At 39.2% G+C, this 27,125-nt stretch overlaps 1 protein-coding gene across 1 annotated transcript in view; it reads right to left on the bottom strand.

Annotated features, from left to right (window-relative positions):
* Window positions 1-27,125, bottom strand: part of CNTNAP2 (contactin associated protein-like 2) — a 972,464-nt gene that overhangs the window by 126,693 nt on the left and 818,646 nt on the right. The window contains exon 16 of the mRNA XM_019470872.1: window positions 13,277-13,447. Coding sequence (XP_019326417.1) covers window positions 13,277-13,447 — 171 coding nt within the window. The remainder of the gene's footprint in view (window positions 1-13,276; window positions 13,448-27,125) is intronic.

Here is a 27,125-nt window from a genome sequence, read left to right as displayed (position 1 = left end):
AGAAGAATAATAGACTGGGATACTACTGTGTGGTTTAATTTCCTCAAGTGCACATTTACAACTGCACTGTTTCAATGATACTAGTATTAAAACTGGGGTATTCACTACCATAGTCTGCTCTCAAAAGATTAAGAAGTTGCATATAGAACATGCATATAGATGCAGGACTTCTCAGTTACAGCTTGTTCCTGGTAAAGAGTGATTATGTCAGTAAGCCATTGTGTTTCCATGCACGCACAAAATTAGATTACTCCTTTGGAGCAGAAGCTGGAGTAGAGAACAGTGCAGACTTACAATCCTTCCCTGAGTTTTCCTAGGGTGGTCCAACCTGCTGTCTGACTGCAGCTGAGTGGGAACTTTTAACTGCTGGAAACCCAGGTCTCGACCTTTTCCAAAGCACACAGGCTACCTGCAACTAGCTAAATGCTCTCCAGGTGCAAGGTAGTAAACAGAAAATGGTCCTGGCTTCTCTCACCTTGTGGACGGACACCAATTCTCTTTCTACTGGCAGACAACCACTTGCACATGTAATTCACAATATTTTGGAAAGGCTTAACTATACTGGAGCTCAATATGAAGGGAAATCAGAACTGAATACAACACTTTCCTCATCATGAGTAAGCATCTGTGCAAGGACAAAGACAAGGAGGGATTTGATTTTGGTAATAACTAAGAATCAGTTATTTTCATTTCACTTTAAAATAAACTCAACTATCAACCAACCAATCAAACAGAAATACCAGTCTTCCTACACAGTAGATTAGATTGCTTTGGAGGATAAAAAATATTGCATTTAAATGAAAGTACCAAATTTTCTCATGAAAGATCATGCAAAGGCCAAATATGCCCTAAGAAGATAATTATTTATTATCATTGTTTATTAATTACTTCAGTTATGCTAATTGAACCCCAGCTGTCTTGTAGATAAGCACTTGGAAACAACTCTCATATTTCTATGATTATATTTTAGTTGATGTAGCAATTTTCAGCCATGGACATCAAGAATGAAAAATAACATTATCAGTCCTGCATAAACAGGGAACCAAAGAAAACATATGTGAAAGGACTTGTTTAAGGTCAAACTTCAGATGGTTAGAGCAGGGCTTGAAAAAATACCTACTTGCTTTACTTCTAAGGCAATAAATACCATTTCAGATAGATGACGTTGCCTCCTATCCAGCCAGCCCTCTTCCAATAACTACTTAGCTGCTTGGAAGGAAGGAAGGAATGGTGAGTCGGTTGAAGGTCTTGTTGATTCATCTCACGAGAGTTACTAAAGCTTAAAAAAATACAGCAGCCATATCTTCTGGTCTCTTTTGTGAGACATGATTCACACAAAGGGAACTGTAGTCAGTGCACTGAGTGGAAAAGGAGAGAAGGCGTGTGCTTTCCTGTCTGTAGTGGGTTATAATATACTTCATTATGCCCTTTTGACTGCAGCGCTTTACCATGAAACTGAATTGATCTCATGCAACAGAAGACACCACAACAAGGAGGAAGCACAGCCATCAAAAGAGCTCTCCCATGCAGCATACAAAGGGTTTTGTGCAGCTATTTTTTGTTGGATGAAAGGCAAAATAAAAGTGGTGCTAACATTCATGGAATCAGATTATGTCTGAGCATGGTAAAGTATCAGAGAGATTTCTGAGAGGAGAGAGTGGCTTCTTTTCCTGTGAAAAATTGCTATGAATTTGGCACAGTTCTAAAAATGCTGACCAATGGGTCTGGGTGCTTATAAGTGGAGACAAAGGATATAAAACCCTCTCTAGAATATGCCACACTTGAATGTCATAAAAATCAGCCAAAATTGTAAACAGTGCATCATACTGAAAATGGCAAAAGCATCTGGTGCAGGCCTGAAAAATAGACATCAAGACTGTCATTCTTCTGTGGTGTGATTTTGAGAAAGAGCACATTGCCTATGTGCTTTTCTCCCTCTTCTGTGGTGTTTTTCTTCTTCTGTAATTTGTGTACTAGCTGTAGGTTCTGCTGTAGACTGTGGTTAAGACTTGTAAAGGTATTTAGATGCCTGGGTGGTAGCTACTGAAAAACTTTTAAATCTGGCCAGGTGTTCATGATGATATGAACTTACTGATTTTTCTGCCTGGACATGTAAGTTTTTGTCATTTGTAGTGGCTGTTTTATAAGCAATTTTTCATGGCTGCTATTTATTTCTCTGTGGCTGTCCAGGGGTCACCATCAGGGTAAGGACCTTGTTGCACTATGCACTGTACTAACACAATAAAAAAGGCCATCCAAAAAGATGACTCAAGTTCACTTTTACTGTAGTAACTCTGTATGTGAAAAGGGTGTGTGTGAGGGGGCAGGGTAGATGGACCCGGCTAACTGTGGCTCCCTTTTGTTGCAAGCTTTAAACAAAGATTTTCGTCTCTCAGAACTATACTTGTAATTATTTACGGTTGCTAACATTCAGGGTAGACCCCCAAAAATGGAAGATGATATCTTTGGTGTTGTTTACTTTTTTATTCTGCAGCAGGAAAAAATATCTACAAAAAATGCAAAGCAGGTGTATCATGGAATGGTACAGGAGAGTGGGAGAGAGAATTGACATATTGGAAGTAAAAATATGTGCACTGACTTCATGGTAATTAGAGGTAGAAAACTCCTGTAACACACTGGCAGAGGATAAAGGGCACAACCATGTGGTATGTGCTCAGTTTTGATGGGTATGTGAGTGGAAGACCTGCCTGGTTTAGCCACCTTTTCTTAACTACTTTGCTTCACTGTATGCCTGAGTCTCACGAGATGTAAAACCAACAGGAGACCCATTCCTATTTCCTGCTGTAACAGTGGAAAACATAAAAGGGTGAGTGAAAGGATTTACGACTGTATAAAACATTTGTTGTTAAGAATTCATACTAATAGAGAGCTGTCTGCAGTGCATGAGTAGAGACAAAATGCACCACAGTGATTCAAGCTCTATTTTAAAACCAAAGTCAAGATGTTTAGACCAAGAGGATATAAAAAGCCTAAATTTTGTAAGATAGTGTAATGACAGTCTTGTGATAGTAACTGCTTTCATGCTCTTCTTAAAAAATAGACTCACTGTTTTATTAGCTTTTTAACAATATTTTACATGAATGTTTTTTCTTTTCTTTTAAATTATACGTGTGCAAGGTTTCTGAATGAAAAGTCAGGAGAAGAAATATTCCTTTTCCTTGTCCTCAGAACAACTGTAGCAAGGCAAGGTAGAGAGACAGAGACTGAATCGAGAGTGACTTAAAAATTAATTAATTTTCATCATGATTTAAATTGATATTTTTTTAAACTAGCATTTAAACCATGATGAAATGCTGCAAAGTGTTAGGAAAATCTGTGGCCAAAACTTTATATGAACATTTAGCACCCACCACATTATGATGTTCTCGCAAACACTTAAAGAGGAAAAGATTCACTTGAATCAATCTATTGATGTCATTTGAATTAATCATGTGCATAAATATTTGAAGCATCATGGATACAATTGTATTATTATTAAAAACACCTCCTCTTTCATTATATCTTATCATTTAGTCACAAAATCTTTTTCTACTTTAAAACTGAATTGCTTTGGTGAAAACAATAAAGAATAATTTAGACTTTCAATAGGCTAACTAAGCAATTGCCAACACTTTATTTAACAAGTCCAACTTAAAGAAAAAAAGTAGTTTACAGAATACCAAAACCCTGTTTAAACACTCAGAAGAAAGATTCTCAAAAGCATCTAAATGAATTAGGACCAGAAAACCCATTGGATTTAGGTCCTATAGCCTCAGGAAACAATGCAGCTTGGTTGGATCATTTCAGATTTCTTCACTCATGGTGTTTCAATGTATGGGATGATGTTGATGATTAGGATTAAAGGTAAGGATTAAAGAGCAGAGTGGTATGGGTGACAGTACAGTGGGTGTCTGCTATAGGCCACCTGACCAGGAAGAACAAGTGGATGAGATCTAGAGACAGCTAGAAGTAGCCTCATGTTTACAGGCCCTGGTCCTCGTGTAGGTCTTCAACCACCCCAATATCTGTTGGAGGGACAACACAGCAGAGCATAAACAAGGTTGCTGGAGAGCATCAATGACAACTTCCTGCCACAAGTGAAAGAGCAGCCAATGAGGAGAGATGCTCTGCTGGACCTTACACTCACAAAAAAGGAGGGGCTTGCTGGGGATGTGAAGGTTGAAGACAGCACCAGCTGGAGTGATCATGCGATGGTGGAGTTCAGGATCCTGAGAGGAGAGAGCAGGGCAAAAAGAAGGCTTCTGTAAGTACCTAAGTGTAACTTAAGTAGCAAAAAGAAGACTAGGGAAAATATGGGCCCACTGCTGAATGAAGCAGGGGCCCTGGTGACACGGGACATGGAAAAGGCTGAGGTAATGAACGCCTTCTTTCCCTCAGTCTTTACTAGCAAGACCAGCCTTCAGGAGTACCAGGCCCCAGAGATCAGGGAGGAAGTCTGGAGCAGGGGGGTTGGACCAAATGACCTCCAGAGGTCCCCTCCAGACTCAACCATATTGTGATTGTGTGATTCTGTGATTGCAGAGACTGTGTGGGCTATTTACTTACTGAAAGAGCAGTTGAGATTCATTTTAGTTCCATGGGTTATCAAAATCACACACTGGTCCTTTGCTGAGATGAGCATTTTTAAATATTAAAGTATTTTTTTTGGAAAAAAAATAACTGCACCTCAAGTGAGTCTCCTAGCCACTAGGTCTATCCCTTCATTTGCTCCATGGCTCATTAAGAATGCCATTATTCCTGCAAAGTGGTGAAGAAAAGATTGAGATATTCAAAGGCATTGTTTCCTCATAATCTAGTCATCAGAGCATCCGCAGATGCAGTGGAAGGTAGATACCTGAAACTCATGTGGGCAGAGAAAAGGAATGCACTGGGAACATCTGCCAAGTCTGGCCATGTAAGGTAGGCAGAGCAGTGCCTACTCCTCTGAAACCAGAGCTCTTTATGTGCTACTCAGGTGTTACAAAGATGCAGGCACATCTGGGCATGCCACAGGATACATCTTGAGGACATTTCTTTGGAAAATTTAGGATGATACAGGCTTGACACACTTCCTGCTAGGTGGCAGCTGAAGAGGTATTTTGAGTATCAAAATTTTGTACTGAGATGCTTAAGCCTACTGGTGGATCTAGCCTCTGGCACATTGTTTTCAGGAGGAGACACATCCAGTCATGAAGTAAACCAAATTCAGTCATTACTATAACGAAGAGAGGAAGCTTGTCCTCCTAGTTTGTTTTGGAACATGTTGCTGTTTACCCTATTAAAACAGGAAACTCAGTGACAAAGTTGGGCTGGAGAAGTCAACTGAGCTCAAAGTGGCACCCTGCTACTACTTACCACATGAACTAATGCAAGAAGTCACAGTCACTTCAAAGAGTAGCAGGACGAGAAAATCTTTACATATCAGCTTGTTGACTTCAGTTCTACATGTGAATTTTTATTTCAAATTACAGGAAATTACAAAGAAAATGTAAATTAATGGAGTTACCACAGTTTAACGACTTAGTGCCCAGATTTTACCCTGCAGTCGAGCAAGGTAAGAGTGCACGTAAAGCCAGTAAGTGAAGCAGACATCACTTTCTAATGTGTGGCATAACATAAAGAATATGAAAGCATATAAAGGATTTAACAAAGTCAATGTAATGGATATGCTTCTTTGATTAAAAAACCCTCTGATTTTTGGAAGAAAAGAATTGTTACAGATCTAGCATATTTGATTTTCTTCCAAAAAGAGCAGAGATGGAAAATAGAATTGCACAGATTGTTGATGAGATAGATGAAGTATGGGTCGTCAGAAAATTAAAGCACCTCTAATTTGTTTTGGGTCAAGTCATATTTACTATTATAATGAATACCTTTGCACAAGAAGTCAGCATATGTCTAAATTTTTTTTTGCCAGTAACACAATGTTGGAAAGGTTAGAAAATAATACATAACAAATGGGATCCCAGTGTGATCAGCAAAAAATTCCTCGGATGCAGTGGGCAGGATATGCCATTGTACAAGGCACTAATAAACCATTGTCAGAATTAATGTGGATAGTTCTGATTACCTGTGTTTAAGAAAGATGAATTCAAGGTGAATTGAATGGGGAGAACCTTATTAGCATAACAAGAGAAAGGAACAAGAGAAAATATCTTGTGAGAAGAGATGATGTGAGTTTGTCTTGCTTAACATAGCAATTAAAAGCTGAGAGAAGATATGATTGCTCCATAAATACACAAGGGGAGAATAAATGCTAGGAAGGGAAAATAATTAGTTCAGCCAAAGAACAATACTGAAACAAGAATGAATGGCTATAAACAAAAGATGCAAATAAAACTGTTAGGAATTAGAAGATTTCTAACCAACAAAGGTGTGAAAGTCTGAAACAGTTGTCCAGCTGGCAAAAATTCAAACTATTTTCAATAGAGAGTTGGACAAATTTAGGGAGCTAGACATGGGTTATGTATCATGGCTCTCTGTGACAGTGAGGATCTAAATTCAAGGACCCAGAAGGTCTGTTCCTGTCACATGCTTAAGACATCTGGTAATTTTGTGCAGTATAGTAAGTATTTACTTTCTGCAGGAAAAAGATCAGCATACATGAAGAAGATAACAAAGCATATGCAGTTTCAGCACGTAACAGAAAGTAGGCTGGAAATGAGGGCAATGACCTGAGATGAGCTAGTGGGTGCTAGCTAGCAATGGCAGCACGTAACAGAAAGTAGGCTGGAAATGAGGGCAATGACCTGAGATGAGCTAGTGGGTGCTAGGGCTAGCAATGGTTTGCTATGTGTTGTATGTATTTAGTGCAATACAAACTAAAGTTAGGGAGAACTATGCTTTTTGAATGCCAACCAGTTTCCACCTTGAACTTTATGTGAGCTGTAACTGATTTATAAGACACCGCACATAAAATGACTATTAAAGTGGCATTTATGGCAATAGAAAAGCAACCCAGCACCCTTGAAAGGAGAGGGGTGATGCTGAGGGGATGCTGTACGGCACTGCGCAGTGCAGGGTCATGAATGCCATACTGACATTGAAGCAGACCAAAGTACCAACTTGTACCCAGCAACCTGTACCCTGTCAGAGTCCAAGCTAGTTACAGAAGAGCTACTGATGGCCCTATTTTCCCCCAGCCCTGTGCCTAGGATTTCCTATTGGTCAGTTTTAGCCAGTTCCCCAGCTGGGATGCTTATTTGCTGCCTTTGGCTTGCTCCCACGTGCTAGCCTGGGCACCTATGCCCATCTGCTAATTAGGAACAAGGATACAGGTGGGACAGGCCTTCTCAGATGGGCCATAAATTGCCCTGTTTGAATATCAGCCTTTTCTGCGTCACCTACCTCATCTGAAAAGGAATCTTATCTTTAAAAGAATGGCGCTTGCAGTTCTTCAGACTAGGGTTTTTTTTGTTTGTAACTTTCATATTGTCCTGGAATAGGATGAGAGTTTGTGAATACTGCTGTAAAAACATTTGGGTCAAAAATTTCCCTGAAGAAATTTAATTTTTCTCCATTTAATTTGATAATGTCTCACTGGCCCCTGGGATGAAGAGATTCCTCAGTGTTCCATGCGTTCTTTGACATATGGCTAATGTAACATGCTCTCCTAGGGGGTTGTTTTTCAAAAAAGTGACCTGCTAGAAAAGCAAAATAACAACTCAATTAAAAGAAACAACGAAGGTCACACCGGTTTCCCCACCCAGCTAGAAAGATAAAGCAGTGGAAAATGTAAGCTGCATTTACATTAACGTATGGGAATTTAAAGAGTATCATGTGGAAAACTGATTGATATGGTAGAATTCCATTTTAGGATGCCTCTGGAGAAAGAAGTGATGAAGTTATTAAAATTTGTAAGAAATATATTAATCAGTCATGTGTTAGAGCATTCCGTCTGGAGGAACGAATGCTGTCTGGGCAGAAGCAAACAGCAATGGGAACCATGGTCCCTGGTCTGTCACTGCTTCTTGTCTGATTTTGGAGAAGTTACTTATGTCTCAACTAAGTAGCCTAGAAACAGCACGCACAAGAAGCAATGTAAGACTTTTCTCTTCAAGTGCAAAAGTTAGGTATTAGAGTGCTGTCAGTATCCCTTGCACACAGAGCAAGTAGACCCATCCTGAAGCCATACTGCTGCTCTATGAGCAAGCTACTCCATATAATCCCTTTCACAGCAGTCAAGTTCACTGATCGCTCCTCGGGGAGACTTTTAGGGCAGCTAGCATTGCAGGGATTATCAGCCAAGTAACATCTCTGAATGTAGGGGTTGTAAAGATTTCTAGCTTTCTACAATAAATTAATAAGAAAGCTCCTTCCTCTCTTATATGTTCATGCCAGGATCAAACACAAGCTGACCTTTATCTCTCTAAGCCTCATCTTGTTTTCTGTTGCAAAACTGACTTGCTGTTTACTTACTTCAGAATAGTAACAGTGACACACAATTCATTAGTGTCTGTAAATTGCTTGGAGGTGCTGGGATGAGAGGAGCTACAGAAGTGCACAGAGTATCTTTTCCATTAGAATAATATGACAGTGTCATTAAAAGAGTTTTCTGGAAACAGTTTGATTCACCACTGGCTTTCTAGAGCAACAGTCCTGGGAATCTGATACAAAACAGTGATGGTAGATGCTTTTTCCCAAATTCTCAGGAATATGTCCCTTCCAGAATTTGCTTTCAGGAATACATCTCTTCCAAAACTTGGGATTTCTCTTGATCAGAAAATTCGGATTTGGACTATTTGACAAACACCTCACAGATATGAAATAGTTGGGTTTTCATAGTCATAGCTCTCCAAGGCCTTCAACCCACATCTCATAAATGTACAAAACCATACTTTTGCTCATTTGACCCTAGTCAGATATGTTGATATTCAGCCGGATTTTAGGTAGCCCCCTGCCTGCTGCAGAGTTTCAAGTTAGGATCCTGGAGGCCTATTTCCCCACGCCTCAATGGCTTTAGCTGGGCTTTGTTATGCAAAGCTACCATTTCCAGGGAGGAGTGACTGCAAGGAAGAACTGAATGGGGAAGGGAGCTGAGAGCCTTCAAGAATTCAAAATGAAATTCTTGGCATGTTTTGTTTGGCAACATTCAATCCTGAAGTACTTAAAAAAAAAAGAACATTAGGATTGCTTATGAAGACCTGCAGATCCATGTTTCTGTTGACTGACGTACAGGCTGCTGTTTCATCTGTGTTTCACGCATGCTAGGTCTGCTCCCGACCTCTGAACCATGGGGACAGAGGTAAAGGCAAAGGATGAATTTAGGGCAATGGCCAGCTCAGCTGGTTAGCAGTAGTAGGTGGGTGTCTTATGGCAGATATGTGTATCTGATGGGCCACACAGCTTATTTCAGTTCATAGGAGTACTGCATACTATAGCCAACTCCATATCACCTCTCAGAGCAAGTTCACATACACAGTATAGCTATATGGAGAGTGGACACTAAATTTCATATGTGCTTTCGGGTACGCACTGGGGGAGCAGATGACGGGCTCTGAGAAAGATGCCAAACAGCTCCTCGAAATTATATTCAAACTTTTTGGTGGATTGCTTTTATGAAAAGCACTGACAAGGAACTGTCTGAGACAGCCATGGCAGGCTTTGTAGACAGCAGGTTACATACCTCTGAGTCCTAAAAGGTAGGTCAAGGTTAAAGAAGGGGGCTAGTATACATGAAAAAATGGTGTTCTCAATGGTGTTTTTATAGGAAAACTGGATTTTAGGTTAAACTCTCCCAAAACTGTATAGGAAAGCTCTAAAAGAGAAAACATAATTTTTTTCTCTCTCTAAAAAACACTTTTAATTTTAAAAATGTCTGGAAGTTTGACCAGAGACATATGGTTTCTGGAAGCACTGCTTTACAGAAAAATTTATACCTTATCCAACTACCTCCTTTCTAAGCAATCCTGGTCGTTGCCAGCTGACCAGCCAGCTATAAAAATAATGGGGTTCTGTAGATTTACTGATGTATGTAAAAACTGAGGGTTCAGGTAATTCTACATCTCTGCCAACTGTTCCATGAATGGTGACAAGTGTGAGCCTGCCAGAGGAGCTGCTTGATAAATGGAATAACCAAAGACTTCAGCCCCATTCATAGTAACATTTTATCACTGTTTTTTCTCATGACAGTCCTCCTTGTCAGCTGTTTGGAAAAGCTATTTCTTAAATCAGAGAAACACGTTCTTCCTTCCTTCCTGTATTCCCCCTCTCCTTAGAGATGGCAGTCTTGGGCTTTGCTGAAGACACATGAAGTCACTCTTCAAGATACTGCAAGATTCCACCTCCTTTTCTTATAAATCTAGAGAGTTAGAAAATAATCTGTGCAGTTATTAGACCTTAAGAAGCTCCAAGACAGCACACCAATAAAATAATATAATGAGCATTCCTAGTGACAACTCTTGTGCTCAGAATAAAACACACAATAGCAAACTCCTTTCCAAAGACTTGAAGCTAAGAATATTTATAGACCAAATGATTTGTTTCCCTAATGCATTCACCAACTGCAGCAAGCTGATTAAAATACCAGATATTGTAGACCCTGTCAGTTCCTAGTCTGTAGAGCTAAGCTTATGCTTCACTAACCGTATGTTACAGGTACACACAGGTATTTCACACAGAAGGGAAGAAGAAAAAAGAATTTGCAGTGTCTGCTGACAGGACACTGATTTCAACATTTTCCTTTTGGAATTGCAAAAAGTAAAGAAATCAAGGAAAGGTTTTGTAGGAAGCCATTCTTCTCCAATGAGAATTGTACCTGTATGAGAAGGCAATGAACAGACAAAAGCAACGTACCCACTGTTTGAAGTGCAGCAGCTTGCAGTAAATATGTGATTTTACAATTACACAAAAACCTTTAATACAAAATAGCTGTTCTGGTAGAGAATTTGATGGGTTAGCTAGAAAGCAGCTTGCCAAAGGAAACCTTCTTCAGGGTTTAGGGGTAATTCTGTAATTACATTACTGACTTAGCTTTATGTTCCTGTTAAGAGACAAATTCATATATTAATTTTACGGGACTTCTGTAAAGGGGAAGCAAACTTCTAAGAAGCAGCAGGGTCTATTGTAAGTAATGTAAGGAACTTCTGAAATCCTAAAACTACTTTTAATTTGAATGAATTCCAACAAAACATAAGTGCAGACTAGAATGAAACAAACATGAAAACTGTATAAAACAAACATTCATTAAATAAATGTGTAATTCAAAAGATGGAATGAGTTACTAAATGTAATGTTATGTAATTTAGTAATGTTACTAAAACCACAGTATTCAACTCTTTTTGAGCTATGACTGGTAGAACATTCAAGTCACAGAAAGGCCTATTTTCTGGGGCTCTGAAAATTTCAAGCAATAGTTTCCGGGAAAGAAAGGGTAGAGTGAATGCAATTATATCGAATGAACTGCTTTGTCCTTTTTAGCACATACAGTCAGCATAATTTTAATCAAGAGTTTTTTACTACTTTACACAGAAATAGTATGCTTGACCTTATAGACTGTTTTTACAGATGATATTTCAATTTCTACCTTCAAGAATTTGTAACCTAAGGTTTAGATTCAGCGACATGAGGCAGAAGTTGAATTTATACATATGCCAAATCACAGCAAAGTCAGTGGATCTCAAGCATAGGCTTAAAATTAAATTTCTGTTTAATGATATTCTGGGTACACTGCCACACGCTTTCTTGAACTGGTGCATCTATTCAGTGAGCCACTGCAGCATGATTATTATTTAATCTGTGTTGAGTTCAAAAGAATTATAGTTACTGCCAAGTCACCTTTATTTACTGTTATTGTCACCTTTTAGCTAAGCAAACAGCATGGCTGGTCTGATAACTACAGAGGCTGAGAACACCTTCCATACATTAGAAGAGCAAGAAGCTCTGGAGATGCCCACCTCAGCTGACTGTAAGTACTACTTAAATTCAAAGTGAAATTAGAAATAGATGCCACTTTACTATTAAAGGGCTGTGCCCCTTGTTAATACAAACAAGACTATTCCTTGTGACTCAATAGGAGCTATTTTGATTTGTACCAGTTGCAGATTACAGAAAATTGGAATTGAGCAACATCAACTAAACTCCTTGTAGAAAGAAGGAAAGATGTTGTTACCCACTTGGAACTTGGCACTTTACTCTTACCCAAAGGGGAAATTTAGTTACATTTTAAAGGGGCCTCCTGATGGTTTCTAAATTTCCACATTCTAATTTGTGTGTTTAGACTTTGGGAAGTGTCAAAAATGGCTTTTTGTTTTAAAATTAGATGCGTGCGTGTAAATCACATTGAATCTGCATAAAAATAGATTATTTGGGGTATGCAAACAATTTCTTCTCTTTCAACGTTAGTGACTTTTGATGCTGACTTTTGTGCATCAATATTAGAGCTGGGTCCTTGGTGTCCATGAGTACCTCCTGCAGCAAAAGGAAACACAAATGCTTTTCCTGGTGCTGGAGTGCAGGGTGGCAGCTTGCTGCACTCATGTAACCCTGCTGCTGTAATGTGCCGCTAGAGGCTGTAATAACAGCTGCACGTAGCACAGTGGGCCTGTCACCGCTCCCGATTATGACAGGGTAAACTGAGTCAAGGGAGAACAAAGGAGACATAAAGCATTTTTCCCCCCTAATTCAACTGCTTCAATGTCACTAGGCAGAATTCAGGTACAGCTGAGGATTTTGTCATCTTCCTTGGAAAGTTTGCCCCTGGGCCATTAAAAATGGTTTAAATAATAAAATTAACTTACCCCTTGATATCATTATGCCCTCTTTTTTGAATCAGTGATTTTATTAACAGATAATACTGATAGAGATTTATTTCTGTGAAATTTTTTTAGGGCTTTTAATTATCATATGCAAGTTTTCAGCTCTTTGGTTCCTTACAGTGCTGTGTGGATGGTCTCTCTTTTTTTTTTTTCTTTCCCCTATTTCCAAACAACAGTGAGATAAAATAGAAAAACACACAGAGCTGCAGACACACACTTTAAAGAAATAAATCTGGCATGCAATTTTGAAAAATCTTTTCAGGTCAGTGTCATTTTTACAACTGATGTTACCAATTCTATCCTTCTTTGTATTTCTCCCCTCAATAAACAATCCAAATATACGTCAAGTGCTCCTCCCACGTAAGGCAACTTGAAAATATGTCAAGCAGCTTGATTTGGAAGTATTTCCAGAATTTAGTGAGCTTACATATTTTACTGAATGATACGCATTCCTTGAAACCTACTATCTGACATGAACCTACTTCAGGTGCCAAGAAGAGTGATGGGAAGCACATACTTACATTTCAGCTCCAGTTTGATGAAGTCAGTGTTCCCCAGATTCTCAAGAAACACCCCATCCGAGGCCGACGTTTTGAAATAGAAAGAGATGTCTGCACTGGTTTCCCCTTGGAAGGTGGAGAAGTGAAGGTAGGATGACGAAGTAACGAAAGAAGCTGCATTCCAGTAATTCCCTGCATGGGATAGACAGGAAATACACACATTTCAGTGCTCCCTCGAAGCTGTCTGAAAAGTTGAAGCTTTTCATGTCAATATATGCTACAGTGTTGTCTACGTTGAAAAAAACCCCAAACACCTTGATTCTACTACCTCCTTTTTGTTTTTCTGGGTACAGTGTGTCAGGTTTCAGAAGGTAGAGCAAGCAAATGGTACCTTTATTTTCAAGTTCCTAATGTATCATATTCAGTCATACACCAATGTGTTGCTACTACACGTTTAGTATAGTAACACTGAATTCATGGGAGATCAGATAGATGGGCAAAACACTAATTTGGTGACTGCCTCACCTCAGGCACATGTTTTGCATCTATACATTGCCTCACATGTAACTTATCTGTCTTCAGATTTGCTCTACACAACTACATCCATTTCTTCTGAAAATGTAGCCATATCTATTGGAAGTCTATTAACATATATCACAGGAAAAATCCAATAAATGAAGCTAAGCAATACAGACACAATTAACATATGCCCCTAACAGCCCCCTAATACATTTCCACTGGAGAAATATCATAATTAATAATATTCAAGAACTATAACAGTATTTTAGCTAGCATGCCAGTCAACATTTTGTGCAAGGTAGCATTACATTGCAAAGACAAAAAAATTAATAATATATACGTGATATAGCAAGCCAATGAGAGACTGAAACAGCTAATTCTACTTTCATCAGGATGCTTATGTATCCAGATTCAGAAATTTATTAAAATATCACTCCTTAACTCACCACAGCTGAGTCCTTAGTATTCCAGGTAATAAACACAGTAAGAAACTCTCTTCCATTCCAGTCAAAACTCCCGGAGATCGGTTTTCCATTATTTGATTACTGAACTAGGTGATAATGCTATTATTTCTCTGGTTAGCACTGGTTGAATATGAATGAGCATGCTGAAGCTCCAGAAGCTCAGCACTTCTTGCCAATGAGAGACTGAAACAGCTAATTCTACTTTCATCAGGATGCTTATGTATCCAGATTCAGAAATTTATTAAAATATCACTCCTTAACTCACCACAGCTGAGTCCTTAGTATTCCAGCTAATAAACACAGTAAGAAACTCTTTTCCATTCCAGTCAAAACTCCCGGAGATCGGTTTTCCATTATTTGATTACTGAACTAGGTGATAATGCTATATTTCTCTGGTTAGCACTGGTTGAATATGAATGAGCATGCTGAAGCTCCAGAAGCAGCACTTCTTTCCAGTCAAAACTCCCGGAGATCGGTTTTCCATTATTTGATTACTGAACTAGGTGATAATGCTATTATTTCTCTGGTTAGCACTGGTTGAATATGAATGAGCATGCTGAAGCTCCAGAAGCTCAGCACTTCTTATATATAACACCACTGGCCCACATCCAAGTCAAAAGTGTTATAATTTGTGTAATTTATTAATCTCTATTCAAATTTAAATTGAACATCTGAATTAACAGAAGAAGGCTTTAGGTTTAAATACATGCATACTATTGCCTTCCATATTTCTATCCCATCCCCTACATAAAATTCTGCCTCTCTCAAGAATGCAGAATGAGAGGCTTTGGAAAAAGAAGCATCTTTCCATTTACTTTAATGCATCCCAGGAGGAAAGTTGTAACTGAGATTTTGTGTGTATGTGTGTACATGCATGTGTGAGCAGTGAAAAGGGGATGAAATGGGCATTCATAACACAAGATATATAGCTTTGTGAATTAAACAGTTAGGCTAGGTCAGCTGGTTTTTAACATGCATTACTATTTACCCTATTTAGACAAACTGGTAATTTCCAGATTGAATGTTATTAATGATTTCTATAGAAATGTCAATAATCTTCATATCATAAACAACCTTGGGCAAGAAAAGTCTGCTAATTAATTGCAAGGTCTTTCTCTGAAAACATACCTAGTGATAAAGCAACTGAGATAAAGGTCTAGAATTTTATTTTCGTTCATGGTCTCAGGTCTCTTTCCATCTCTCACTTTTCAGAGTGCTCCCTCAATATTAGGGTTGCTTATGGTCTAGGTACATGAGTGCTTTGTCAATAATCTGTTAGTATAGGATCCAGATGGACTACCGTATACGCTTTCCCACTTGCAGATGTACCTGGACATCTACATTTCCTTCTCCTGGGAGCTACAGATATGCTAGATGCTGGCAGACTCTCAAAACAGGTTTTATTCCACTTGCTGAATAAAGTCACATGAAATAAACAGGACTTGGACAAAAAGTCAGGATTATATTAACACAAACCTTGTTAAGGAGCTAATTTAGCTGCCCTGAATAACCTTGTAGAAATGTTTGCATGTCTTTATAAATTAAATAAGTATTTTAGTCCCCTAGCTTTACATTTTCTGAATATTACCCAAGTTATAAGCCTAAAACACAAAGAACACACAACAAACAAAAGAGCTGTGAGAGCTACAGGGAACCTACTACGAAATTCAAGTACTAATGGAGACAAATATCTCTTAGCGAAAAAGGCTCCCCAGCCACCTCACTACCCCAGATGAGACCAGGATGAGTATGCAGCTGTGTCACCGTCCAGCCAAATAGCGCGGCTGCAATGGGCTCTGCTGTCAGGCTTCCTTCTTTGGTTACAGACCAGCCTTCCTGCCAGCACCATCCAGCCATCAGTCACTGCATGCAAGTCCCGCGTTTGCACCATGCTTACATCTTTTGTGAGCCTCACACAGCTCAAGAACTACAGCTTAGACACCTATCTTAACTAATCACTTCCACCGATGCATTGTCAACGGCTTTGTTGAAAGAATTATATTTTTGGTTTATTTTGTAAAGTCCTGGTGCAATGAGACCCTAGTCCCTTAACTGTAGCCTCCACTGCAATAGAGTATATTATTATCATTACTATTGCAATTAAGCAAATAAGAGTAGGAGCTGCTATATGAAACAGCTATTTATTTTGTAATATTTTATTTATATCTTTTTAATTATCTTGCAACTTGAAAACATTAAATGTAATTTAACATAAACTCAGTCTGCAATGCTGGGACACTCTGGGTTAAATCCATGACAGCGCATAACCAAAGTGCAGGTTTGCCTTTACAGGGAATTAATTTTCAGTTGTATGTGACCATTCCATTGTATAGTCAGAGAGGAAGATTTCATTTTCTTAGTTTTTAAAGTAAAATATAGATTTTGGAGTTTTTAGGCACTGGTGTTGGTTGTGGGTTTATCCAGCAGGGTCCAGCCATATGGCTAAGATTTCAAACCATCACCACAGTACACTTACAAGTAGGACTACCACTACTGAGTACAACTACAGGGCCTGATAGGCAGATGGGTTCATATTGAAATGCATGTCACCATTTTGTTGAAACAAAATCAATCAATTTTTATTTAGTGCTACATCTAGTCTACTGAAGAGGTCCATCACTAAGGATTTTACATTTCATTCAAAATGCTGTGATTCGGCTCTGCAGAAAGCCTTGGATGCAGATGCTACTAGCGAGAGGATAAATACAAACAGTGCAGATTGAATGGAAAAACCTGCAGCTTGAGAGAGACATTTTCAAAGACTATTCATAACAAATTCCTATAAAGTCATGTTTTCGCACATCGGTATACATTCATCTCAAAACACTTTCAGGGGAAAAAGATATTTTATTAAGAGTACAATGGAAATGTTTTGCTAAACATACATAATGATTTTTATCATAAAATGGTATTTTTTGATAAGAAAGGGGCTGCTTAAAGAAATCTTGAATAAAAATCCACTTTACACACATTATTATTGTTGCTTACTAGGAACCTTTGTCAGTCACTAAAATTTCTTTGGCACATTGTCACACTCTTTTCCTCAAATGGTTTGAACATATTGATCCTATAGGCATTTTTCTCCCACTTCAGGCTGAGCAAACAGTAGTAGGAGGAAACTGGGACTGGGACTTAAACCCCAGGGTAGATGTTATGGCAGCAGGGATACCAAACTAATAGGAGGTGGGAAAGGGAGTTTATTTAGAAAGAACACTCTAAATGCTAAGTTTGTAATCCATCCTGTTAATAATTATTGTGTCATGATTATTGCCTAGGAGTAACTGGACCTTACAAAATGGTATGCTTATGGGACTTAACTGAGAAAGTCTTGCAAGAAATGTTCTGCTTTGTAAGAAAGTCACTCAAGCTAGGAGGGATAACATTTTTCAGGGACGCAGTAGGCTTGGAAACATTGAGATGGGGAAGGCAGAAAGGTTTCTATTTTGAAGATGGGAAGAAAGAGGTGCTCAGAGATACACCATCCCTTTCTTTGCCCTTTCTCCCTCCAGATAGCTAAAATACCATAAAAGCTAAGGAAGGTTTTTATTGTATAGTCTGAAATATAACATTATAATTTTATTTTCTTCTTTGTAACCTCATCTATAATTCTGTAATCAAGACCACAGCTCTGTTGTACAGCTCTGTTGTTTTAAGCTTGCTTAGTGTTTAAATTTGACTTAAACCAATTAAACAGGTATAGACCATGCTGCTATCATGGAAGCACAAATGCAAATAAATCAAGACACCAGACAAGCCTTTTCAGTTGTTTGCAATCCAAGATAAATGTGGAGATCCCCAAAATATGGCTGTGTTTCTCACAAAGTTGCATGTTTCTTGGTGATGGCATTAAGCCTTAGGACATGGGGCACACAGAGGCAGGCAAGGGAAAAGCTGACCACAGCCCCAGAAGAAACTCTGTCATGGATGTTTGTCTTGATCCAAGCAGGGGTCAGAGCAATAGTTGTGCCAGAGGTGCTTCAATAGACCACGTAACACTTCATGATTCTGTTTTCAACTTGTGTCAAGGTTGCTCACAGCTCTGGTTATCTGCTGGATGGAAATTAAAATCCAACTCATTAAGCTCCTGCAAAACAGCCTTACCTCTTTCTCATTAGTTTTGCTAACTCTGAGTTACTGTGTTCTTTATAATTTGTATGGTACAAAGCGTCTCTTCTACTGCTCCATAAAGACTCAGTCTCAGACAGAACGCTGCACTATAATTACAAAGGTATGATTTTTACAAGAAGCACAATAGTCTGTAGCCACAAGAAATCACCCTGACTACAAAGATTGATGAGAAGGGATACCTTAAATCTCAGATAAAAAGCTGAATAAGGACTTGAAGATTTTTCCATGAAGTCCCACCTCAGGGAGGAGGAAGGAGATGGTTGCTATAATACTGACAAGGACAAATTCACCTCATCCTGAGTTATGCAACATGGACCAATGTCTTTTTACGTGTGGTAGCTCTGTAACCAAATAAAACACAGTCGCTGGGCTTACAGTAATCAGCCTTTCAGCTTCTCCCTTGCAGTATTTTTGTCCAGAACTCCCTTGCTAGCTCCCATCAACATCTTCTTTCTTAGCATGATTGAAATGCATGCTTTAACACCATCAATTTCACTTTTACATTTAAACCCCATTGAAATGGATAATGGCAATAGCAGAACTGTAAAAGACATAAGTGCTTTTAGCCCTGCTAGGCAATAGCACTAGAGAAAGAATGCTGCAATGTCAGGCAGCCCTTATGTATTACAATAGACCAAAAACCTCCAGGGCCCTCATCTGCAGCAAAACAGAATTTCTATCAAAACCATTATGTGAATAAAATGTAAGAATAGTCTCTTATTTCAGAGAAGATGGATGTGTGAATGGGAAACTGTTCTGTGCCACAAAGTAATGGATTGAGATTATCCATACAATTATGCTCAACAAATCAAGTTTTTTTTCCTTCTTATTCCATTCTGGCAGAGAGGAACCTATGCGTGCACACTCAGAGCAGTTTGGGTATCAGTACAGCAACAATCACAGCTTTGATTCAAGTCTTCAGATCTGCATCATGAGTGGAATTGGCCCTAATGAAATCCAAATTTGCTGTTGGACTTTATCCAACTTCATTGTCAATGAAACAAGGTGGGAGAAGGAGGAAAGATATTCCAATCAAAAAAGAATGCCACAAGTTATTCAGGAAACAAAAAAAAAAATCAAAGAAAATTGGCAGTGTTTCTCACACTGAGTTGTACCTTATTTTGAAAGGTGTAACTGCAACCTCGAAGCAAGGCAAGACCTCTTCTGTGAATGGTGGTAATCTAAGTGAGGCTGAAAGCATGGCTTCAGTCTGAGCAGGAGGTGCATGTGTTGGGCGGAGAGGAGAGCAAGGATGGCAAGTTGTCAGCAGCCTAAGTCCTTTGCTGGGAGGACTACAACGTTGGTGGCTTCTCCCTCACTAAAGGATCTGCTTGGTGTCATTTTTGGTTGTGCTAACACGCATTTACACCTTTGTTCTTCACTGATCTGCAACTCTGCCACATTTACTATATGTTTTATTATACTACATTTACTACACCTAATGTATATATAATTTACTATGTATGGCAAAGTGTTGCATATATTCTTTGATTTTTTTGATACCTGTGAAATCAATTTCACCCAGCTCCAGTCCTGAATTTATTTGACTGCTGGTGAGTTGGTTATAGCCCTGGGGTCACCTGTATCAGTCAGTGCCCAGTCTTGTGTCATCCCAAGCATGTACTCCTCTGCCCTGCATCCCATGTTCCCACTTTTCAAGGCCGCTGCTATCGTACCAGATGTGTATTCCTCTGCATTGCATTATTATGTTAGTCATCAATATCCCATTCTGCATAAAGTAACTACTTTTTACTAGTATCTATATAAAAATGTGGTTATACCATAAGAAAATAAGCAAAAGTAAAACAAACTAGGCATAGCCACCCTGTCATTAGAAAAAAAATGGTGTTTCAGCTAAATCAAGTAAAACAGCTTGAGGTAGGGGCCGAAAGAATGCAAGTCTGGCAAGCCTGTAGCCTTGCATCCTCGGTACAATGTCCATAGACTCTAAGTAGAGATGGCAATAGTGTATTTCTTGGGCTATGGGTTTACAATTTATCAACATCACAGCAGAATACCATTTGAAAAGAAGCATGTAAATTACTACTTAATTTAAAATTAAGATGGTAGTGTCCTGATTTACGTAATCCAAACACGAATCAAAAAAAATAAACTAAACAGAATTGCTACACAAGATGTTGGCTTAATAACAGAAAAGTCCTTTGACAACACACAAGAAAAATAATCCCCAAGTCAACAGATGAAGAGTGTATTAACACTGCATAACAGCAAACTGAATTACACCCTTTCAGGCTAAACAAAAATATAGGTTAGATTTCAATTTTCAAGATAAAATTAACTCTGTATCTTTCAACAAAGTAACGAATGGCTGGAAGTCCAGAACAAAACCTGCTGAGAATATCAACACATCTAAAGATGAGTTCAGAGTTAACAAAACAGAAAAGTTAGCTCTGCTGTGCTGTCACATTAAAGACAATTCAGATTTTAAAGGATAAATGCTAGGTTTTAGAAAAAAAAGATACTTTTTTAAAAATTACCTCAACTCCAGAAGGCTGCAGCATTGTAACAGAATGCATTTTGGCTGATCTAACTAAAACTGGTTCCTTCTAAAGAATGGGAGTGTTAAAAACCCTGAGAGGTGGAGGCAATCTGGCAAAATTGGGCTGAGAGTCTGCCTTCGTTAGGATTTGCAGGAGGCTTGCAGAGGTCTAGAATTTCAAAGCCAAGAAGATAGAAATATGTCCAAATGCAGACCAACGAGAAAGTACATTTGAATTGAAAAACTGTGCTTATGGTTTTTAACCTCTTCGATTTCTATACTACACTTCAAACTCAAAGTAATTCCTTGAGGCTTCTCTTCTGCAAGTTCACTGCATGCATCTTTCCTGAAAGTGAGATCCTGAAAAAGGTTAACTGTCTCTGTGCATTTGGGTGGTGATCTTCCACTTGATGCCCTTGTCTCCTCCAGTTGTGGGAAGGTTGTTTGGTCTCCACTCGTATTCCTTTGCCACCTCTTCTTTTACTGTGAATGCCAAAAGTCCTGCATGCCTGCCACTGCTGTGACAATGGTTGATCTCATTACAGAATTTGTCACCTTTTCACACAGGCCCAAGGTCTAAAACCCCAAATTCCTTTATGCAGAACAAGATACTGAGTAGAAGATAACTTTCAGGAATTACAAATGCAGTCTAGCCTTAAATTGCTTATTTAGAAATGAAAAAGTCTCTGCCCTATTATCTGGTATCAACTTGAGTACTATGGTCAGTAATGAAGGACATAAAACAGCTTACATTAAGATTGCAGTAAGATGGATAGCAGTTTATCTCCTTGTGGTTATAAATTATTTGTTTTCATAAAGATTCTCAAGTGACATAACACTTACAAGACATAGATCGATGGATATAAACACAGATGCTAAAGTTTGCTTTACTCTGCCAGTCACTATATTTGCTGAGTGAGGGAAAAGTGCAATCACATTTATCAGTGAAATGTTGGAGTCAATGAAACAGACTCAGTGATGTAGAAAAGTTTCCAGCACCTGCTGTGTTACTTGCAATCATCTTTGGAAGACCATTTTTCAAAAGTCTTGCCTCCTGGTCACAATGCCTAATCACAATGCATACCCTGTCACTGCTGGCATCATACTTTCATCCATCTAAAGAATGAAAGGTCCTGATCTGGCATGGTTTACAACCTGGAGCTGTGTAATGTGCTGATGGAGCTTTAATGATGCGTGTAAACTGGTGTCCTTTCAAGGGAATTTTTTTAAACAATAACTGACCTGCAAACATCAGCTTGATCACTCCTGTGCCACAGTCAATGCAGTGTGTAGGAACCCTGCCACGATGCCAGAATGGTAAACATTAAATACAGGCACCTGCTGTTATCCACAAACCATGTTACTAACTATGAGGATTTGATTCTCTATTGCCTTGTAGATATTGGTGGGTGTTTATAGCTGTGCAAAGCAATTTTAATTCCCATTTGGTAGTACTGCATAACCACCGTACGCTCAGCAGGTGACTGTGCAAGATGTAAGGCAAAGACACGAGGACAATAATGTAATAAAACAATGACCTTTCTTAACAGCTCAGTTCCTCTGTGGTACTAGTTCACCTCTGTGGAGGTGAACTGCAGGAAAGGGAACTTCTCAGACCCCTCTTTTCTGCTCGCCAGATCCTTGGCTAGGTATATGGACAATGAGATGCAGCTCTATAGTTCAGTAGATGCATAGAGCCATTGCACTGGCCCAACACCATGTGGACAACATGATCATAGAATCATAGAATCATAGAATCATTAAGGTTGGAAAAGACCTCTAAGATCATCAAGTCCAACCATCAACCCAACACCACCATGCCCACTAAACCATGTCCCTAAGTGCCTCATCTACATGTCTTTTAAATACCTCCAGGGATGGGGACTCAACCACTTCCCTGGGCAGCCTGGTCCAATGTTTCACCACTCTTTCAGTAAAGAAATTTTTCCTCATGTCCAATCTAAACCTCCCCTGGTGCAACTTGAGGCCATTTCCTCTCGTCCTATCGCTTGTTACTTGGGAGAAGAGACTGACACCCACCTCGCTACAACCTTCTTTCAGGTAGTTGTAGAGAGCGATGAGGTCTCCCCTCAGCCTCCTTTTCTCCAGGCTTCCAACACCTTGACATCCTTCTTGTAGTGAGGGGCCCAAAACTGAACACAGTATTCGAGGTGCGGCCTCACCAGTGCCAAGTACAGGGGAACGATCTCTTCCCTAGTCCTGCTGGCCACACTATTTCTGATACAAATTTCTGATGAAATGCTGTTGGCACATTCCCTGGGATGTCCATACTGAAGGAACTGATGCAGTGACAGATGAATAGGCAAGACATGGAGTTGGTGCACATGATGAAGAAGCTTGGATGAGAGAAAGCTTCATAATGAGATATACTTTGGAACAAGAAAGGAACAAGACTGAGGGCCATCAGTTTTGCTTCAGAACAAGCTTTTGTTGATGTGAAGTATTCTCCCCACAAAAGCTAAGGTTTTCTGCCTGGGTTTTTTGTTTGGCCATTTGTTTTTACTGCTTTGAGCTAATTACTCCAGAGCTTTTCTCTTCTTCTGGCCCTCTCCGTGGTAGCTGAGAGGCAGTACTTGAGGCTCAAATGGATAGTGGTCATTAAGGCAGGTACCAGTTTCTCTTCTTCAGCCTTTTTGCAGAAGGCACAACCTATCAAAATAGTGACGTATTTGATTAGTAGTGTTTACCTTCAGACAGGCCTATGTTTAAGCCCCATGCAGAACCAAGGCCAGAGTGCTTCTGTTTGTTAACATAAAATTTAGGATTTAGAGTGGGTATCTCTCTGACAAGCATGTTCACATGCCAAGCTTATTAGAAGGACAAGAACTTTTCCTTTTTGCCTTTTTTCTGCCTTTCCTTTCTGAAGGGCTGATAACAGCACTCAGTTATGATGTTTGCTGGCAGCAAGCCTAGCACAGTTGTTCGAAGTCTGGATGCTTTTTGTGCAGAAACCTGTGATTAAGCCACCTTCGAACAGAAGTAACGTCAGATCATGTCAATATCTAAAGCTTTCTATTCTTGGCTATTACCCGCCATGGCTAGATGTGACTCTTCATGTTGCCTTTTCAATCATTTTGATTTCTGTTTCCCTCAAGATTAAAACTCATGGGAACAGGAGAAAAGGTTTAATCTTTTACTTTGAGAGGCTGGTCTGCTAAAGCTGCTCAGCAGGAATACTCACAGGAGTTAAGGCAAACAGAAAACTAGCCATTAGGCTTTGTGTCCAGGAGGAAAAGCCATGCTTGCCATGTTGTTATAAAGCTTACGCAGGCAATCTGCACAGAACTTTAAAAAGCCCTTCAAAGCTTCGCGTGCATACAGATTTTTTTCCCCCAGACTTATAATTCCAATCATCTCTCTCTTCAATTGTGGTAGTGCCAGATAAAATTCCTTGCAACGTTAAATAGGTTGGATAAGCTGAAGAGATTTTATAGCAGTGGCATATTCAAGTTGTAGAAGGACAAAAAACTATTAAGGTCAATATACTGTTTCCTGATTTGCATCTATAATTAATAGCAGAATATGTCCTATCCATTTTAAAGAGTAGTCTTATTTATGCAATGAAATATTGGTTCATCTCATTAAAGAAAGGAATCCATCTTGTCTTAAATTAAAATTTGGCACACAATTCTGTTATTGTTTATTTTTGAAAAGCATTCTATTTAGGTGATGATACAGGAGTAAGATGAGTTTGGTTACCAGATTGCACTAGTCTGCAGATAAGTAACCAGCCAATTAAAAAATATGTTTCATTCTTTTTCAAGTCAAAATTTATAGATGTGTGGATGGGGTGGGGGACACAAAAAATTCCCACTGATACTCATTTTCGTATCTAAAAAAAGTGGTAAAAAAAGAGGAAAATGCAAAGCTAGAAGCTTATGAAGATGGAGGCTAGACTTTGGCTTACCATCTTGCTTTTGGCAGGGCAAAAAACAAATGACTTTGCAAATAATCGTCTTTCAACCATAAATTTATCTGTTGACTTAGGGGATATTTGCTCTTTCAGTTATTTGAAGAATTGATTTAGATGTCACTGGGAATAGAGCAAGAGCAAGAGAGGATAGGGTAGGATAGGATAGGATAGGATAGGATAGGATAGGATGATAGGATAAGATAGGATAGAATAGGACAGGACAGGACAGGACTGGGCAGGACAGAATAGATAAACTACTGATTTGGTAACCTGCAGTTTTTATTTCCCTGGAGGGAGAGGCTGCTAATATTGTTGCATAGTCAGTGAAAACGTATATAGTGCAAAACCTTTGTGTGATGCTTCTAAGTTCCTCTGGCCTCTGATAGGGCAAACAGTATCAACTGCCATTGAAACTGAAGAATTTGCCTTTGCATCATGGTGTCTCTTAAAGGAAAGAGTGCAGGTATGCACTTATCTCATTTTGCTAAGTAAAATATAACCAGTACTATTATAATAAGTGAAAGCCAAAGAAATTGCATAATTACTCATCATATGGAGAAAAAAAAAACTGCAGGAAAGGTTTAATCTGCAAAATAAGCTTTCATTCTCTGCTATTTCTGTACTTTTTTCAATAAATATTTATGGACAGAATTGTTCTTAGGCTACTCATATGAAGACTATAAACATGTTTCTTTCCTTCCTATGAGCGTTTGAGCTTTTGACTGAGTCATGACCTTTTTTTTTTAGAAAAGCCAGTCAGCCTATTCTGAAGCAGGACATGTTGCTCGCTCTCTGCAGAATTCATACGTTTTTAGATGCAGCTGGAGCAATCCTCTTTGCTGCCACCCTATTCCCCAGCCCCCATTGCCTCAACACTCGTGGCAGCTGGCTTACTGTGCTCAGCAAATGGGAGAGAAAGGACGCTTTGCAGGTTCAACCGTTCTGCTAGAAACTCAATGAAATGAATGTAATGAAATCAGAAATGACAAGGTGAGCTCAGCAGAGACCAAGCTCTGAGATGATTTTTTGCTAACCCTTTGCTGGCTAACCCTTTCATTCACATTCCGAGAAAAATCAAATCTGAATCTATCCTTAATTGGTACTCTTTATTCTCTGGTTGGTTTGTTCGGGGTGGTTTTTTTCAGGGAAGGAGAAGGAAGGAGGGAGGGAGGGAGGGAGAAAAAGAAGAGGGGCTGTGAGGGGAGAATGGCTATCTTTATGTGATATTACATCATTTGCCTTTAAGAATGCTGTCACTGAAGAGATATGAAAGTAAGTATTATATGTAGAGAAAAACAAGAAGACCCTGGATTGCTGACAAATATTGACATGCATACATAATATGTATTAAAACTGTTCACTTACATTGAGACAATATAATACAACATGGGTGCCAGTTTTTCCTTCATTGCAAAAACAGAGTTCCATTTAGTTCCTCCTCATCAATTTTTCTATTTTAACCTGTATTTATTTGTATTTTGAGCTCCCAAAGAATACGTAGCAAATTCAGAAACAAATGACTATAAACACAGTACAACAGCAGACCAGGTGAAGTATCCCCAAATCAGAGCTAGTGGTGGTTGAAGCCAAATGCTCTGTTCAGTGTGTTCTTAAGAAAACAGTGTAAGATGGCTGAGAAGGTGACCCACCATCACATGCAAAGACTTGATATCGCCAAGATTCGCCGTCAGGAGTCTAGTTTACCAGCTGTTCTGTCTGTTAGCAATGACTACACAGGAAACATGCAATGCTCGTTACAGGCTGCCTGTTTATAGTCTGAGAAGGGAGGACCAAGATTAGTTTTCATTATAGTGACTAACATGAAGGCTGAATCTGAGCCAGTCCAGCCCCATTTAGAGGGTCAAACTGCAGTCAAGGTAATTGGTACAGGCATACGTTAAGTTTACAAGGCACAGTGCAGCGCTATATACACTAACAAACTCCATCCAAGCTGGTACAGCTAAATGACAAGAATACAGCACAACATAGAGAGCCTGTCTTAGTGCTGGGTATGGGAAGGCTGTGCTGGCCAGTTTCTGCTCTCAACCCCCTAGCCCTCCACCTCAGTGCCTGGATAGGTGTACGTGCTCCGGTGGCCTGGTGCACCCACACAGCTCAAGTGCTTCCATCTCCAGGGTTAGCTCTGGTTTTGTTCCAAGATATTTCTTGACTCATGTCAGTGTTTCCTTAGAGAAACCCTGCATTTGTTTCTGTCCTTCAGGGGATTTCCTTCAAGAACAGAGGCTGTCATGCAACAACAAATTCCTATGAAATTAGGCGGTTTCCCTAAATCAGATCCTGATTCACATCAGTTTCTGTGCAGCC

Source organism: Aptenodytes forsteri, unplaced genomic scaffold (assembly GCF_000699145.1).
Source record: "Aptenodytes forsteri isolate BGI_AS27 unplaced genomic scaffold, ASM69914v1 Scaffold282, whole genome shotgun sequence".
In the NCBI taxonomy this organism is placed as follows: domain Eukaryota; kingdom Metazoa; phylum Chordata; class Aves; order Sphenisciformes; family Spheniscidae; genus Aptenodytes; species Aptenodytes forsteri.
The sequence above is the reverse complement of the archived record's forward strand: the minus strand, read 5'-3'. Positions and strand labels throughout refer to the sequence as shown.